General features: G+C 40.2%; 1 protein-coding gene across 1 annotated transcript; it reads right to left on the bottom strand.

The window, feature by feature from the left end:
• Positions 1-1,914: 1,914 nt before the first annotated feature.
• On the bottom strand, positions 1,915-6,648 carry LOC130077434 (extracellular calcium-sensing receptor). The gene is made up of 6 exons (XM_056242672.1): positions 6,443-6,648; positions 6,009-6,294; positions 3,540-4,352; positions 3,216-3,446; positions 2,994-3,117; positions 1,915-2,882 (listed from the first exon to the last, which is right to left on the bottom strand). The coding sequence occupies exons 1-6, from the start codon at positions 6,646-6,648 to the stop codon at positions 1,966-1,968; spliced, it is 2,577 nt and encodes an 858-aa protein (XP_056098647.1). The 3' UTR covers positions 1,915-1,965.
• Between the last annotated feature and the right edge of the window lie 12,059 nt (positions 6,649-18,707).

Below are 18,707 nucleotides of genomic sequence, written 5' to 3'. Positions count from 1 at the left end.
CCCGGGCAGAAACCATCCATTCAGTCGGCTTTTAGTAGGCTCTTCGGGCGAGGCCCACTCGAGCCCGAGGTCCGACACAGCCACGGTGAGGATGCGAAGCATCTCCGCGTCTGAATTAGTCCTAGTCACACTCGCACTCGACTGGGAGAGGGGGGCAGGGTCAACTGAGCCCCACCACTCTTCTTCAAACGCTGCAATGGAGAGGCTGTCGTCGTGCTCTTCGTCCGATCCGCCGAAGGAGACGAGACCCGCCGCTCGCTGGGAGGGGTGCTGGTCCGCCTGAGTGAACAGGACCGGCGAAGGGGATTGCGATGGAGAAAGCAAGGCAAGCGGGGACGTGGTTGGCGTGGGCTCGCCTATTTCCATGTGCTCGGGCTACCGTTGGCTGCGACGCTTCTTCTTCCGTGGCTGAAGTAGGGAGGGAAAAGGAAGAGCGAGTGGAGCGGTGCTGCCGTCTTCCTAGAAGAGAGCTAACCGTGTCCGCAGCATGGAGATTGGCAAACTCTCACACCGAGAGCAGCTTCCGGCAGAGAGTGCAGCTTCCGCATGGGCGGCTCCCAGGCCACTCAGTGTGCCCGTACATGCAGAAGGGATCCGCACGAGGTGGAGGAAGAGCGAGGCATTTGAAACAACGCTCGCTCTAGAATTTGCACTTTCAGGAAACTGTATGTCGCTACGGCGAGCACACAGTAGCAGTGAAAGGATATATGGCGTGTTGGCCGGATGGCCACAGGAGAATGGCGACAGAAGAGAAGCGGCTTCTAGGTGAGTGAAGAAGGCGCTGTCCTCTGTATGCAAGGCTCATTCTAGCTGAGATGGCTTGATTCCAAGGCGAAGGCTCTGGATGAGGCAGAGATGTAAAAGGTCGCTGAAGGAGATAAAATATGATACTATGGCGAAATGGTGGGCTTATATAGCCATAAGCCGCGCCCATTCTGGCGGTCTCTGACGTGCTTAGGCGCGAAGCTGCCTGATTGGTTCGCGCGTCTGAGCCGCTTCGCCATTGGATGTGCAGTTGCTGCAGCACAGCCAATGGGCGAGCTAGACGCTCTACTTTGCTCGCTGTGCAGCTGCACTACGTTTTAAAATATAGGCTTCAATATTCTCGAGGAAAGGAGTTTCCCCACTGCTTTCCCCACTCGAAAGGAAACTTTCTCGTAATAATGACTTATTTTCTAGTGCTTCTACGCATGTGCAAAGAAGCGGAGCAGAAGGGAATTGCCACACTAGCGACATCCGCTGGTCAAAGCCGTGTAAATGCAACACAGCAAACAAGGCACGCTCTGCATTGAATAACATTAATGATAAATTATGAGACGGGCTTCCATACTTGAAAGTCTTTTATTCATTTACAAGTAACATTAATTTGTATTTTTGTGTATGAACAAGCAGCAACACAGAAGGGTGATCCATGGATTTCAAATAGATAGAGGAATGACAGCACACTTAGGCTATATCCAAATCTGTTAATGAACGCTTCATCTGGAAGTCTGTGTACAAGCATATTTTCAAGCAGTTTTGTTTTTGCATAAGAACGTGCTTTTTCATTCCACTGCGCTGCTTTTTTATTGCTTTTCTAGGCAAACGCGCACTAGACGGACGTTAAGCTTGTGTTTTTCGCAGCGTCTCGTGCATGAAACAGCATTCTAAAAACGCTGCGCTCAGTTTAAAAGTTTACTATGAAAAACTTTCTCAATATAATGATATAGTAAGTCATAATTATATATATATAATTATGACTTAAATAATCATATTTTTTTATTCAACTGTGACGGAAACAGGCTTCCATACATCCCTGACTGAAAGGCTCATTATGCGGGTTATTGTATCCTCAGGTGTCAATCACAGCATTATTCATTTGAAGAGGAACGTCCGTATACATGCCGCTTTAGAACATCAAATTAATAAGGAGAATGCATGACATTTTTACTTAAACATATCAATATATAATGATAAATAGCCATTTTAATTAGATAACCTTGAAGAAGCTTTACCCATCAAAAGCTTTTTGGAGTTCATGTCTGGTTTTAGTAAAATTATGTAGCACTTAGGAATGAATATACAAAACAACATGCCATAACTTGACGCTAAAATAGCAAATATCTCCACTGCTACAGTGAATTTTCCAGGAGAACTAACATAAGCTGGGATAAAAATGATCCATACAGCACAGAATATGAGCATACTGAATGTGATGAATTTGGCTTCATTGAAGTTATCAGGCAGCTTGCGAGCCAGAAAAGCCAGAATAAAGCACAAGACAGCCAGTATGCCAATATAACCCAGTACAGCCCAGAAACCAACAGCTGAACCTGAATCACACTCAAGAATGATTTTGTCATTGTAACTACTTGTGTTTTTGTAGGGAAAGGGGGGTGATATTGTTAACCAAAGGACACAAATAAGCACCTGTATAAGAGTAAAGGCAAGAACACTGAGTCTCTGTTGAGGAGGCCCAAAACATTTCATGACATTACTTCCTGGAAGTGTAGCCTTGAAGGCCATTAACACAACAATTGTTTTCCCCAGAACACAGGAGATACAGAGGACAAAAGTGATCCCAAACACTGTGTGACGCAACATACAGGACCATTCAGTGGGCTGACCAATGAAAGAAAGAGAACAGAGAAAACACAAAGTTAGTGAGATGAGCAGCAGGAAGCTCAGCTCTGAGTTGTTGGCTCTTACTATTGGTGTATGTCTGTGGTAGAAGAAAATCAACCCAATTGTGATTGTGAGACATCCACCACACAAAGAGAACGTCACTAGTATATTACCCATTACTTCTTTAAATGTTAGGAATTCAGTGTTTTTGAGTTCACATCGTGTTCTGTTCCCATTTGATTTGTATTCAAGAGGGCATGGAAGGCATGTTACTGCATCTGAAAACAAAAACAAAATAAAGAGAGTAAAGCATAATTGAAAGTCTTTGGGTTGACCACACAGAAACATGATGAGCATTACTGTTAATGAGAGAGGCTTGTTCATCTCACTTGTGGTGTTGCTAAACTCTCCATCCGCACAGTCGATGCAGTCAAAGCAGCAGATGGGTTTTCCTTTCATGAAGGCCCTGCGAGTGCCTGCAAGACAGGTCTCACTACACACAGACCGAGGGACCTAAAATATACACACAAGCAAAAATATACATAATCATAGTCTGCACTATATAAAATCACTGTGCACTAAGTTTATGACAGATTATTATTATTATTTACATTTTTCTGGTTTCCTGCCCAGATTGCATCAGTGTCATCTTTCATTTGAATCTGTTGTCCCTCTAGCTTGGATGTGTCATATAAACCAATGGATTCAAATGTTATTATTCCTTCATAGTTCATCTGCCAGTTAACCAGAGTATAACGTGCAACTGGGTCACCACGAGCATCAAAGTAAACGTTTTCTCCATTTTTGGTTGTAAAGTTCACTTGGGTCAGATAATGCAGCACCTGTTAAGAATAGTGGTATAATAATACCCATGGTCTTTGAACATCAGTTTTGAATTACAGAAAATGACAGAGCAGAAATTCAAAAGAACAAACCTGCCAAGGCTGTATTTTCCCATTCTCTGCACATGTCTTGTTGAGGAATGGCCCCTTCCCTTTCTCACAAGTCAACAGTGCTTCTAATGCATGAGCGATAGCATACACTGCCTTGTAGACATTGTTTAGAAGACTAGCATCAGACACATCTGTGAAACGTGTGTTTGTATTAGCTAGGGACTCCTCTCCATTGCATATCTTAGAGGCATTGTGTGTGTTTGGATTTAAAATGCAGTCAAACACGCTTTCCCACAGCTCAACCAGTCCTGTGTTACCTAACCTCAAGGAGGGATGGCTACTCACAATAAACTCCCTCAATCCAGGAATGTACGCATTTGGCACAGAAAAGCCTAATGCTCCCCCTACCACAGCATAGTTAACTGGGGTTGCTACATATCTGTAAGTGATCCAACCCTCACTTCCAACCCACTGATAGCCAGTTACATTTTGGTAGTAAAGCTCTTTTATGAGGATGTCCAAATCATTGCCATCTGCGAAAGCTACAATGACTTTAGATGTTGATTGTTTAATTATGTTTGTGACTTCCAAAAACTTCTCTCTTGAATCGGTTCTGTAAATGGCCACAGAGTATTCAACACAAATGCCTTCTTTCTCTGCTGCTTCTAAAAAAGTGGCCATTCCATTGTTGCCGTAATCTCCCCTGCTCCTCACAGCCCCAACCCAGGTCCAGCCAAAATACTTGATTAGTTTAGCCAGTGCTCTGCTCTGGTAATAATCACTGGGAATAGTCCTGAAGAAGGATGGATACTGCTGTCTGTTACTAAGACATGCACAAGTTGCCGAATGGCTAAGCTGAAACGAGACAAAAAAGGTTTATAATTGACATTTATATTATTAGAGGGATTACTGTCTGACAATAGATAAGCAGTAGACCCAAAACTGAACTCTGTAAACTCACAGTTTGTGATGTTTAAACAAGGATAAACATTCAAGTAATTGTATCCTGGAGACCAATAGTAACAATTACATCATTATAACAGAATAAAATAAATAAAACACGAATTTAAACAAATAAACAGCAATTTGATCATATTTCAAGAAATCTCTCAATCTGTACTAAATCCAAATGATTTTGCTATGCGTTATTAAAAAAAAAAAAATATATATATATTAGTGCTGGGCCGTTATCGGCGTTAACGTGCTGCGTTAACGTGAGACTCTTATCGGGCGATAAAAAAAATATCGCCGTTAATCAAAGTTGGGTTGGGAATCATAAATAGCTTTTTCGAATATCGTTATATTTTCGCGCAATTCTAATGTGTAGCTAGTATGACGCCGCGCCTACTGTCACAGATCGCGCAGTAGGGTATTTTCCTGTCAGGGACACAAGGTGTACTTTTACTTTGTTACGTTGGGCGACGTTCCTCTCGTTACTTTAATGCAATACGTTGTTAAATGAGTTTATTCCAAGCGCGCTGTGTCCTTTGTATGGGCATGAGCGATGCTCATTTACAAATGAATCACTCTTTTGAGTCGATTCTGTTCAAAGACTTCATCAAACAAGTTGTCAGATGATCTGTCTAAATCGGTTCGCGAATCAGTTGATCTGTTCAGTTCCTCGCGCACTGAATCGTCTGAAGCGCTTTCAATTCACACTCGGAGTCGAAACAGGAAGATTTAAGAGCAACAAGAGCGTTGGATGAAGTGGCCGATCTACAGTCTAGTCTAGTGAATGCAAATCTGCAAATGCATCATATTTTTGCCAGCGATGAAGATCTTTATTAGTTGAACATCTTCGTAAGCTGTCTGTGAATGAATGATTCCACAGGACGATACATTCGATTTCATTTCATTCAGGTAATACATTGTGTGTGTATTGCGCGTGTATTGCGCAGTGGCATAATCACACGAATAGTTTACATTGATTGAAACTAATTTGTTTAAAAATGAGGCTATTGCAGTAACAAGGCAGGTTCACATAAAATTCTTATGACATATGATGACATTATTTTTTGATCTAACGAGCATTGGCGATGCAAAAACGGACTGTACGTGCGTATTGTTTTTTTTCTTCTTCCAATTAGCCTACTATGTTAAAAAAAAGGACGAAAACATGTTACTTGTTCAATTAATAAACAGTTTGTTTGATGACAAATCGCTAAAGATGAAATTGGCCTTCTGTCATTGCGGGTTTTTTTTTAAACGATATTCGACTTTTGCTCCTCGATTGTCGAATGGCATTTTTGGCAGAAATGCACATCCCTACGCGAGGCAAACTATTCTCAAAGACTTACTTTTAGTCATTATTTGGGTAGCACACATATTCTGAATGCCTTCGGGAGAATTCAAATGAGCCATTTTAATCTAGATTAATCTAGATTAATTTCAATATTAATCTAGATTAATCTAGATTAAAAAAATTAATCTATGCCCACCTCTAATATATATATATATATATATATATATATATTTACACACACACACACACACATTTATTTAATGACTTACCACAGGGATTTTAAATGGACCCATGGTCCTTGCAATGTCTATTGTGGATGTTGATGTAGTTTCTCCAATCACAGCTTGCACAGTAGAGGGACTTACACAGTCCTCTTCTGCTTCCATTTGTCCGTTGATCAGAGCTAACGATGCTCCCATAGAGAGAGGGATACTTGGGCAAGAGCCATAGACACGGTAGCCAAGCAAAAAGCCAGGAAGAAGATCTGTGCTGTTGTTTATTTCCTCAATGGCAAAAATCATTGTCATTGCATACTGTAGCTCTCCAGGATCAAGACTGAAAAGGAAAGATAGCTTTGTTTTTTTTCAGTGAAGTAATCCATAGTACTTAGTTGTTACTCCATCATTAAATTAAATTAAATTACAAATCTTTGTAAAAAAGTATTTTTTTGAGTAATATGAAATTAATATGGTCACTATCTTACCTATTACACCTGATGTTTCCTGGATTGGTTGTGAGTGTTGGATTTACACCAACTGGATTTTGGTGGAATGAAAAAATGCCCCCAATAGAGACATTACCTTCTTTTGAGAAATGAAGGAGTTCATCTGTCCCATAAGCTTTACATTTAGGTTGTGCAGCACTCACAGTACAGGTGATAATCATAAAAATGGTTGCAACCAACACCATGACTCTGCAATATGTCAATGCCTTTTTGAAATTAAGGTTATGTGTTGAGTAAATCATTGGTTTATATATAGATATATTGCCTAAGCATGCACCATTAGGATTAGGTTTACATAATGCATGTTTACCATCTCTGGCCAATAATACAAGCAATTAAGATGACTGACAGAAAAACAATGCAATATGCTTTGGTCCAGTCCCAAACCTCCTTATCCTTACTTCAGTAAGTAGGAAAACATGAAGAAATATATAGCTTGAAAATATATATACTAAATGATAAACAGCTGTCTTAATTCTGTCCTCTTTTTTACCCCCTTCGAGACCACAAGTCGAAGCACTAAATACCTTTAAATTAAGTTGATCCAGGCACATACAAGTATACTACTCTACCTGTGTGATGCTCACAAAGAGAACAAAAACAACTGAGCCAAGTTTTAAGTTGGATAGCATTTGACCCAGGTTTTGAGCCGGCTAGGGTAGACGAGAGATTTAAACAGTGGGTTTGGAGAGGTATCACATCTTACTGTTCAATCATCTCTAGTGGGAAGTTACAGAGTTATCAGGCACTTTCAAATACATTTGGACTAGAAAAGCAGGATTTTTATAGATATTTGCAGGTCAGAGATTATTTTAACAAAAAAATTAAAAGTACATTGACGGAAGATCATAATTTAATTACATTATTCTCAAATGCGTACACATTAGGAGATAACAAAAAGCTGGTTTCTAGATTGTATGGAAGTATACAAGCATCCAAGAACCATTCATCAATATACATTAAACAAAAATGGGAGCAAGAGTCTGACTTACAAATAACAGATGAAGACTGGACAGATAAATGTGTGATACAGGCAAATACCACAAACTCAAGATCCTGGAGGGAATTTGGATGGAAGAATTTAGTAAGATTTTTTATAACTCCCAAATTAACAGCACTAACACATACAGGTTCACAGAGCCGTAGCTTTTGCTGGAGGCAATGTGAAACCTCGATGGCTAATCATTATCATATTTTCTGGGCATGCCCGAAAAATAAAATTATTTTGGCAAGAAGTAGTGGCAGAGATTGGGAAAATTATAGGAGTAGAGATGGATTTTTCGTTCACTACTATATATTTAGGTGAAACACCAGGAAATGTTTTAGACAAGGATAAATATTTATTAAAAATATTGTTAGCAAGCAGTAGGAAAGCAATAACCCGTAAATGGTTGCAGGTGCCCTCCAACTAAGGATCAATGGCTAGGGATCGTAAACGAAATAGTCAAGTCAAGTCACCTTTATTTATATAGCGCTTTTTACAATACAGATTGTATCAAAGCGCTTCACAGTGATAACATGAAAACAATATAACAAAGTTTGTTTCTAAAAGAAATTGTGTCAACGTCCACCTTAAGTAAGGCAGATCAATAATATTATTGAATATTAAATGTCCCCAACTAAGCAAGCCAAAAGCCAAGGCAACAGTGGCAAGGAACCAAAACTCCATCAGGTGACAGAATGGAGAAAAAACCTTGGGAGAAACCAGACTCAGTCGGGGGGCCAGTTCTCCTCTGGCCAACGAAGGAACAGTGCATGATTCGGGCAGCATTACAAGTCAGATTGGATCGGAACATTTAGAGTATTTTTTGGAAGTCCAAGTAATCACGCCGGTCTTAAGACGAGTTGTTGAGGATCAGTGCCGTCCACCATAGAGAGTCCATATCGCCCGTGTTGAGTCGTCACTTCACAGGCTTTGTGATTGAAGCATCTGAAGTCTCCGTGAGAGGCTGGATACAAACTGGAGCTGACGAACGCCATTTTCTCGGGACTCGCGTCCCGAGATAACAGCAGAGAAGCAAAGGGAAGATAATTAGCGTAGCTGCTGTTCATAATGATGATTTCCATAACACAGGCGTAAATGATAAAACATGAAGACAGTGACTCTTGCGTCCCAAAATCACCCCCCTCCGTCCCCCACTCAACTCAGCCCAGCTTACTGACCTCTACGTCCCTCCTGCTGCTGAGACCTAACCACAATCTCACAATCTCTCCGCAACCCAACCATACGCGCCAACCCGTTGACTAAGGCTGTCGAGCCCCACTGGTGCGTGAATAGGCAGTTTCAGTGGACAACGGTTCCGTATGGCATACTACCTACCGCAACACAATATCTGCCCAACCACCCGTCATTCACGCAATATACACAGGAACGTAATGACTGCAAATACTATGCAACCTATACAGATAACCTACAGTCTCTTCAAGTTTTATAGTATTAAATGCATTTGATCTGATTCAGCAGTATTATAAAAGGTAAGCATTATGTAAATGCTTGGCTAAAGAGATGCGTCTTTAATCTAGTTTTAAACTGGGACAGCGAGTCAGAGCCTCGAACAATATCAGGAAGGCTATTCCAGAGTTTAGGAGCTAAATGTGAGAACGCCCTCCCTCCTTTAGTGGACTTAGATATCCTAGGAATGACTAGAAGCCTCGAATTTAGTGATCTTAAAGAACGCGATGGATTGTAGGGCGATAGAAGGTCCATTAAATACACAGGAGCTAAACCATTTAGGGCTTTATAGGTCAGTAATAGTACTTTGTAATTGATACGGAACTTGATAGGTAACCAGTGTAGAGATGATAAAATTGGTGTTATATGATCATATTTTCTTGACCTAGTAAGAACTCTAGCGGCTGCATTTTGCACTAACTGTAGCTTGTTTATTGAGGATGCAGGACAGCCAGCTAATAAAGCATTACGGTAATCTAGTCTCGAGGTCATGAATGCATGAACTAACTTTTCTGCATCGGAAACAGATAGCATGTTACGTAATTTAGCAATGTTTCTAAGATGGAAAAAGGCTGTTCTTGTTGCGGTCTAGTATAACTCCCAGGTCTTTTACCGTAGAGGATAAAGTAACAGGACATCCTTCTATATTAAAGTTGTATTGTAAGTGGTTTTGTGGATAGTTTTTTGGACCAACAAGTAATACCTCCGTTTTATCTGGATTTAGTAGCAGGAAATTTTGCGTCATCCAGCATTTTATATCTTTAAGACACTCTGTCAATTTTGATGAGTTAGTGTTTTCATCTGGCCGTGATGAAATATATAATTGAGAGTCATCAGCATAACAGTGGAAATTAATTCCATGTTTTCTTATAATATTACCAAGTGGCAGCATATATATTGAGAATAGCAGAGGGCCTAACACCGATCCTTGCGGCACGCCATAGTCTACTGACGTTATCTTCGATTTTTCCCCATTTAAACAAACAAAATGGTAACGGTCCGATAAGTACGATCTGAACCAGCTTAATGCCTGTCCCTGAACACCAGTGTAGATTTGTAGTCGATCCAAGAGTATTTTATGATCGATAGTGTCGAACGCAGCGCTAAGATCGAGTAGAACTAATATTGAGATACAGCCTTGGTCAGAAGCTAAAAGTAAATCATTTGTAATTTTAACTAGCGCAGTTTCTGTGCTATGATGCGGTCTGAATCCTGACTGAAATTTTTCATATATCTCATTTTCTTGCATGAAAGAGCACAATTGAGCGGACACAGTCTTTTCTAGTATTTTAGACATAAATGGAAGATTTGAAATCGGTCTGTAATTTGCTAAGTTATTTGGATCTAATTGCGGTTTCTTAATGAGAGGTTTTATTACTGCCAGCTTGAATATTTTTGGAACATGACCTAAAGATAAAGACGAGTTAATAATATTAAGAAGAGGCTCTTCCACTACAGGTAACACTTCTTTCAGAAATTTAGTTGGTATTGGATCTAATAAACATGTTGTTGGTTTAGATGCAATGATAAGTTTATTTAGCTCTTCCTGTCCTATAGTTGTAAAGCGGTGTAGTTGTTCTTGAGGGGCGATAATTGAGGCTGAATCATAAGACACCATAGAGGATTGTACATTTACAATTGTGTTTCGGATGCTTTCTATTTTCTCATTGAAGTAGTTCATAAAATCATTACAGCTATACTGTAACGGAATAATTTTCTCGGGTGATGTCTGTTTATTTGTTAGTCTAGCCACGGTGTTAAATAAAAACCTTGGATTATTTTGGTTATTTTCTATTAGTTTGCGGAGATGCTCTGCCCTGGCTGCTTTTAGAGCTTTTTTATAACGTGACATACTGTCTTTCCACGCGATTCTAAAGACCTCTAAATTAGTTTGTTTCCATTTACGCTCTAGGTTACGAGTTTCTCTCTTGATAGCATGCGTAGCACTGTTGTACCATGGTGCTTTAGTTTTCTCTCTAACCTTTTTTGATCTAATTGGTGCAACAATATCTAATGTACTAGAGAAAATGGTGCTCAAACTGCTAGTCATTTCCTCTAGTTCATCTGTTTGTTTGGGTTCTCTGAGCAGCTGAGATAGATCAGGTAAGCTATTTGAGAATCTATCTATAGTGGTCGGAAGGATTGTTCTGCCTGGTCTATAACGTGGCGCAACATGACAAATTTCAGCAGTGCGTATTATACAAGTTACCATGTGATGATCGGTGAGATCGTCACTTTGCGGTATAATATCTATATCGGTTAGATTGGTTCCATATGATATAATTAAATCTAGTGTATGATTTAGACGATGAGTGGGACCACTGACATTCTGCTTGACCCCAAAGGAGTTTAATAAATCTGTAAACGCAGTCCCTAACGCATCGTTTGTGTTATCTACGTGTATGTTAAAATCTCCAACAATTATTGCTTTATCGGCATTGACCAATAGATCTGAGAGAAAGTCTGCAAACTCTTTTAGGAAATCAGTATATGGTCCTGGAGGTCTATATACAGTAGCCAAGGCTAGAGATAATAGGGATTTCTTTCTTACATCTAAGAGCATAACGTTTAGCACAAGTACTTCAAACGAGTAAAACCTGTGACCTGTTTTCTGAGTAACATTAATAATATCTCTATAGATTGTTGCAACACAGCCGCCACGACCGATCAGACGGGGCTCATGTTTATAACAGTATCCTGGCGGAGTAGACTCATTTAGACCGAAATACTCGTTTGGTTTAAGCCAGGTTTCAGTAAGGCAAAGTACATCGAAGCTATTATCTGTGACCATTTCATTTACAATAACCGCCTTAGGTGTGAGCGATCTAATGTTTAGAAGACCTAGTTTTAGAAATTGTTTTTGTTCACTGATATTTAGATTTTCAGGTTTAATTACAATAAGATTTTTCCTAGATCCTACAGTGGATTTATTATTTGGCCTCACTAAACGAGGAATAGACACAGTTTCTATATAATGTTCTACACTACTTATATCAATTAAATTGGCACAGCAAAGACTGTGATTTGGAATTTGATTTTCTAGTCATACGGTGTGTAACGTCTTGGAGATGTTGTCCGACAGAACAGACGCTCCGATTCTGCTGGGGTGCAGGCCATCAGCACGGTAGAGCCTAGGTCGCTCCCAGAACAGATTCCAATTATTTACAAAGAGCAGTTTTTGTTCATTACACACTGACATTAACCATTCATTTAGTGCAAATAATCTACTGAACCTTTCCTGTCCTTGTCGGTACGTGGGAAGCGGTCCAGACACGATGATCGTTGCCTCAGGCGCTGTGCTGCGTACCGTCTCGATCAGGCTCCTGTAGTCCTTCTTCAGAACCTCCGTCTGCCGCAGCCTGATATCGTTTGTTCCAGCGTGAAGCACCACAGCTCCGACGCGCTCTTCACCGTTCAGGATCTCGGGAACCTGTGCGGCGACATCAAGAACACGAGCACCAGGAAGGCAGTGAGTGCGCACCTTACCCTTACCTGAGGTAGCACGGACATGACGGACCATGGAAGTGCCGATGATCACGGCGTCGTCGCGTTCCGACTCGCGAAGAGGGGAGAAGCGGTTCCGGGTGGAGATCTCGAAGACCGGGAGGGGCGGAGAGGTTCTTGCTCTGGTCCTGGCTCGTGTCTTCCGCTGTGGGATCACCCAGGGTCCATGATGTTGGGTTGGTGCCGGAGTGAATGATGCCAGAGATGATCGCGTCCTCCTGGGCAGAGAAACGCACGGAGTAGACGAAGTCGGAGTCAAAAAGTTACTAACCACTGACTTGTGTGCATCGGCGCGTGACGTTTCAAGCGCTGATCGCCGATCCCGCAGCTCGGCTTGCCTCTCTAGCAGACCACGGATCTGTTTCTCCACCGATTCCAGTTCCAATCATACCGAAATCAGTTCGAATGTGTCCTCACCTGCACTCAGAGGTAACGTTAGACACACATCTGATATGTTCGCCATAACAGATGAACAGTAGATTAGTAGTGATACTACCAATATCACTAGTAATTTAGGACTGAAATGCCGGATATAACCTGTATCCTTTCAGTGAAACGGGTGTAAAATCAGACGGTCAATAGGCGCGAGGCCACGCGTGAAATGCTAGCGGACTAAAGGCTAGTAGCCGAGATTCGCAAAGTTGGGTCTAAGTAGCGATATCAAAGCAATCCGATTGTTTTTTATAAGGAATAGTATCGAGGATAAGTTCCCATGATATAAAAATGGAAAGTGCTTGTTTATAAATGAGTGGTAAAGAAGAAAATCAAGGATTAATGAATTGATTCGACGGAGCTTTCAAACACAAACACAAAACTGAAATATACAGTATGGAGAGGCTTACATTTATATTAAGGCTCAAATTTGACAAATGTAACAAGTTTTGGGAAAAATGGATTACGTATGAAAGTGTGATATTGTATATCAAGATGTTGGAATTATTTTGTGATACTGTCTGATATTGTAGCATCCATGATAACTTTGTGTTCTTTGTTCCAATAAAAAAAAAGTAAAAAACAAAACAAAAAAACAACTGAGCCAAATGAGCCAAAATAAGATTTAATATTCTGTAATTAAAATTCAGAAATATTACTTTTTGTCTAGTGGGTTTACAAGGAAGGCTCCATCGACTCTGTGCTCTGAATACATTATTTTAACAGGTAAACTACCTCCTTGCATAATTTTATTGCGTGGATAAAATGGGCACTTTTGCCATGAAAGAGAAATAATTATAGAGTTAATAAAAATAGAGAAATAATTCTATTATTTGAGAATTGGGCCTAAAAATTAGGGATGTTGTATTAACAAACAACAATCGAGTTGATATGAAGAACCAGAGACAGAGAATAGAAGGCTGACAAGTGTTACGTCCCAGAACGTATGGATTTGTGTTTAACCCTCTGGGGTCTGAGGTGTTTTTGGGGCCCTTGAGATGTTTTGACATGCCCTGACATTTGTGCTTATTTCAGCTACTTAAAACATACCATTTGCCAACATATAAATTTGCTGTATTCAGCACAAACTCTGCTACAATAATATGTGAGCAAAATGGATGTACATGTTTGCATTTTATAGAAAAAAAATATTATGCGTGGTTAGTACGTTTTGGGGAAAAAATGTCACCGCAATAAGGCCATTTAACACATACTGAATAGTTGTCCACAAGACTTTTGAGTTACTATTCTTGTAGGCTAGAATTTTTACTTCAAAATGAAGTGAAAATCATTCTGACCACTCTTTCACAAACAACAATATAATGATTTAAATTTCTTACGTCAGTTTTTGGTCAGCACTGCTGTATGCGTGGGAGTGTGAATGGCCATGAATATTAATGTGATTTACACCTGGGTGGGAAGACAAGACACTCCCCCAATGGCCCATCAAGGTGCTGTGAGGCAGCCTGAACTAAGAATGATTCACTGATGAATAAAAAGTTAAAAAGAACAGCATTTATTCAAAATAGAAATCTTTCCTAAGAACGTAAAGACTTAAAGTCATTACTATCACTTAACACATCCTTTCAAAAAAAAAAACATAAAAAGACCAAACTTGTTTTTTTTATATATATAAAAAAGTGGACTGCCTGTTGCTTGCCTGCTTGTTTGCCTTGGCTCTCTTCGGAACTGGTGGATGGACGTGTTCATTGTCACATCTGTTATAAAAAAGAAAAAAGCATGAGCATGCTGATAACACAATCAAATAAACTGTATTATTTTCATTATCAATCACTAATTGCCATGGATATTTTTATTTTTTTGTAATTTCACACAAGAATAGGTAGCCTACATTTTGACGATGTAAACACAATTAGGCTAAATTTCATCTGTAAAATATTACGTCTGTGCACTTACTCAGTATGATTCTCGATCGCACTGAGAACTGAACGACACCTGCGCGCGCTGTGCCGTTCATTCACTCTCGCTCCTACATTATTTTACATGAACACATCCAAACTATATTGCTATAGCCTACTGAGATTTGTTCTAATCGCGATATAGAATAGTATCTGTAAAACCAAAAAGACTGTTTAAATATGAATCGGGTGTCTGTGTGTGAATGAACGAACGCACAGATGCTCACTGTTACAGACGAAATAAAAGACAATATTTCGTTGACTAGCTTTGGATAGATTATAAAGTTTTTACTATAAAATAGACATCAAATAAGCTTTTGTTAGACAGTTTCTGCTCATATGTTAAATATATAGTATATTTTGTCAAAAATAAATTAATCAACTGTTATAGTGTTTGTTCCAATGCAAGCTATATTAAAATAATGAATCCTTACCTTTGAAATATGTATGATAAAATGTATTGGCCTACTTTTAAAAAATAATACTTTATATGGAAAAAGAATGTTCTTTTCAAGATGTTTCCAACTCTAACTTTGAACCAATTCTATAGAATGGCCCATATAACCTATTTGACCAGGATTTGTTTCCAGGTATGACTAAAAATGTGCTTTTGACTTTCATTTATATTTATATTATATATATACAGTATATATGCGTGTGTGTGTGTGTGTGTGTGTGTGTATGTATATACATACATACACACACACACACACACACACACACATAGATAGATAGATAGATAGATAGATAGATAGATAGATAGATATAGATATATATAGATATATTGTCCTTGCATTCTTTCTTGTGTGACACACCTGAATGAAAGGCTCATTATTATGTGGGTCTTTGTCTTCTCAGGTGAGAACCACCTAATTATTCATGAGGGGGTTGGGCCGTTCGCATATTGCCTTTCCAAACAATTTATTGTTTTATGTGAATGATTAGGCAGGATGATTTTCAGATCATTTTGAAGCAAAAACTCTAGGCGACAACATCCATTAGTCAAAAGTCTTGTGGACACAGTATGTATAGTATAGTATGTGTTTTGTGGCCTTATTGCAGAAACTTTAATTTTTAGTTTTTTCAATAACCATGCATAAACAATATTCTCTCAAAAATACTAACATGTACATACATGTTGCTCACTTATTATGGTAGCCCTGTTTGTGATAAATAGAGTGTAATTTCACCTGTGCCATTAATATGTTTATAAGCAACTGAAAAAAGCACAAATGTCAGGGCATGTCAAAACATCTCAAGGACCCCAAAAACACCTTAGACCCCAGAGGGTTAAATGGAATTAAATTACTTTGCCACACGGAAAGGCAGTAACACGCAGAGACCTTCACCCGTTCTATCGGATGCCACCATTGGACCGATTTAGATGGGCTTACAGTTATAACTTTTGAACCATTTGATTTAGAAAAATAAAACTGACTCCTCTCATTATGCTGATCACATTAAACATCTTACATTAAGTCTCTGTTTCATGTTCAGCACGAAAGGAGACTTGTGATGTGTCAAACACTAGCTTTTATTCAGCTCGCTTTTCATTGCTATCTTCATGCATTTCATTCTTTTTATACACTAACTTCCATTGTGCAGCCCCCATCTTATTATAGCTCAATGACGCCATCTATTGGCTCACCTATATCGTAACATCTCCCTTCACATAACAAAGGAAAGTTTTTGAAATTAAACACAACACAACATAACCTAACTTATTCAGAGAGCCCATTATACAGATTAACAGGTTGAACAAAACTATCTGTTATTCTGTGAATAGCTTAATGAATAGTTCTGTAAGCATGACATTGTTCTGCAAATGTATATTATGAGGATGTGTCCAATTCTCTGTCTTTTTCCTTCTTTCCTCTTTATAATCCTTTTTTTTTTTTTTTTACATAACATAGTCCTTAGAGTATCTAGCAGGAATTTTGATGTTGGATCTGGTTCTTGTGTGTCTTAGAACTGGGACTGTGGATGGTAAGATAGCTTCTTTGTTTGTGATTTGCTGTGCCCTCCAAAAACTCTCCTGTCCCCCAGTAGTCATCATTTACGGTGGGTTGGTCGGGTGGTAAGGTGAATTTGAACTGTTCAGGCACAGGACGAATCTCTTTTCTGTTGCAACGATATTTCTTGCCTTTCACTAGCAGGGTGTAGGAACGGTCACTAAGCTGATCAATGTAGATGTCAAGTGCCCATGTACTGGTTGGGTTATTTGGGTGAAGAAGGACCCGCACTGTCTGTCCTTGAATTATGCTTGGCATGTCACATGCTGTAGTGTCATAGCGTTGCTTCACTGCTGCGCACTTGGCTATTTTTCTTGTGACAACTTCTTGCACTACTTTAGGATGCAGAAGCACCTCTCCAGTAGGCAGGGTGGTGCATGTTTTTTTTTTTTTTTTCAGATTCTGACTCTCTAGGGGCCTTGTTTTGGTCATTCAAAGCAATTGAATGACACAAATCATTTAGTCATACAAAAACCTTTGTGATTAGGCCAAACATAAAGCTATTTGGCTGCAAAATAGTGGCTTCCCGGACACGGTGGTTTTTAAGCTTAGCTTTTGAAATATTTTGATGAAACCCATTTATCAGCACTCAGCGGGCTCCCCTAGTGCAGGCGGAAAAGTTTGGTGGCACTACGACCTCGTTCAGGGGTCACAAGGTCAAAAAAGGGGCCGCGCGTCTGTCATGTGGCAGAGATTAGGGTTAGAGACTGAACATTTTTTGCCTTCGCTTTCGGTATGTCGCTCGGGGCGGGCCCAGGGGCCACCGTGCTGAATTCGGGGCCCCTGGGACCTTTCTATAAAAATCCAACTCGCCCATTATATGTATGGGTTTGCCATAGTGGTTTCGCGGACACCGCTTTGAAAGGGGCGATCGACTAGGGGGCATATTTTCCGTCTCGCCACGGCCCCCTGGTGCGGGCGGAAAAGTTTGGTGAACCCACGACCTCGTTCAGGGGTCGAAAGGTCGAAAAACATACGCACGTCCACAAAACTGCTACCCCGTTAAATGGCCCGTGGGACAGCCCCCGTATGTAGACGGAGGGTCGTGGTACCTTGAGATTTGAGATTCTGACTCTCCAGGGGCCCCCGACGCACAGGCCCGAAGCGTGAAAATCTCGGGCCTTCCCGAAAGAAGTGCACCTCTTATACCCAAAGATCACTCAAAAGGCTCTTAGGTTATATGAGTCAAAGAAACATGAGACAGAGATTAGGGTTAGAGGCTGAAAATGTTTTGCCTTCGCACAAGAGCCCGACGCTTTCGGTATGTCGCTCGGGCGGGCCCATGGGTCAGCTTGCCGAATTCGGGGCCCCTGGGACCTGTCTATAAAAATCCCACACGCCGTGGGATTAACATTGTATGACTAACATTTATCCTCTTGTTAGTCATATGTAAGATAAGGGTGATTTAGTTCATTTAATTGCCTATATACATGTTTGATATGTATATGAGGAACAGAAGTTCATCTTAGGCCCTGTCCCTAGGCCCTTCATGCGGACTTTCGGTCTCGTGGACTTAAATTGCGCGTGCTCGCCGAGTCTACGAGTCCGTAGGCCGTCCCATTTAGCATTTTAACACTCTGAAGTGTGCTCAGCAGCGCCCCCTTTGTACCCTTGAAGCGGTCTTCCGCGAAGCCCGCATAGATGCAGGCTCCACGCACTTTAACTACCCAGGAATCCTTGCGAAAGGCCAATCAGACAACGGATGGGAGGAGATTTCGCTCACGGACAATTGTTAACATGGCTGAGAAGAAAATATTTAAGTGTAATTATCATTACGGTTTTTATGACAAGTTTATACAAACATTATGATCATCGACCAGTGGTTGATGTCTCAAACATAGGCTAATAATAGCGAGCTGAATAATACGATCGCATTATGATTCATTAAATAAATGGAACAGAATGTCAGGGCTTTACTGAGTCAT

Source organism: Rhinichthys klamathensis, unplaced genomic scaffold (genome assembly GCF_029890125.1).
Source record: "Rhinichthys klamathensis goyatoka isolate OS25496 unplaced genomic scaffold, OSU_Roscu_1.1 h1tg000740l_1, whole genome shotgun sequence".
NCBI lineage: Eukaryota > Metazoa > Chordata > Actinopteri > Cypriniformes > Leuciscidae > Rhinichthys > Rhinichthys klamathensis.
This window is presented reverse-complemented; position numbering and strand designations above follow the sequence as displayed.

Excerpts from the sequence above, each read along its gene's own strand:
- LOC130077434 (XM_056242672.1), bottom strand. The coding sequence starts at position 6,648 with ATGGTGTTGGTTGCAACCATTTTTATGATTATCACCTGTACTGTGAGT. Across the intron at positions 3,447-3,539 it reads GGAAAATACAGCCTTGGCAG|GTGCTGCATTATCTGACCCA; the intron begins GTTTGTTCTTTT and ends TATTCTTAACAG. Across the intron at positions 2,883-2,993 it reads AGAGTTTAGCAACACCACAA|ATGCAGTAACATGCCTTCCA; the intron begins GTGAGATGAACA and ends TTTTGTTTTCAG.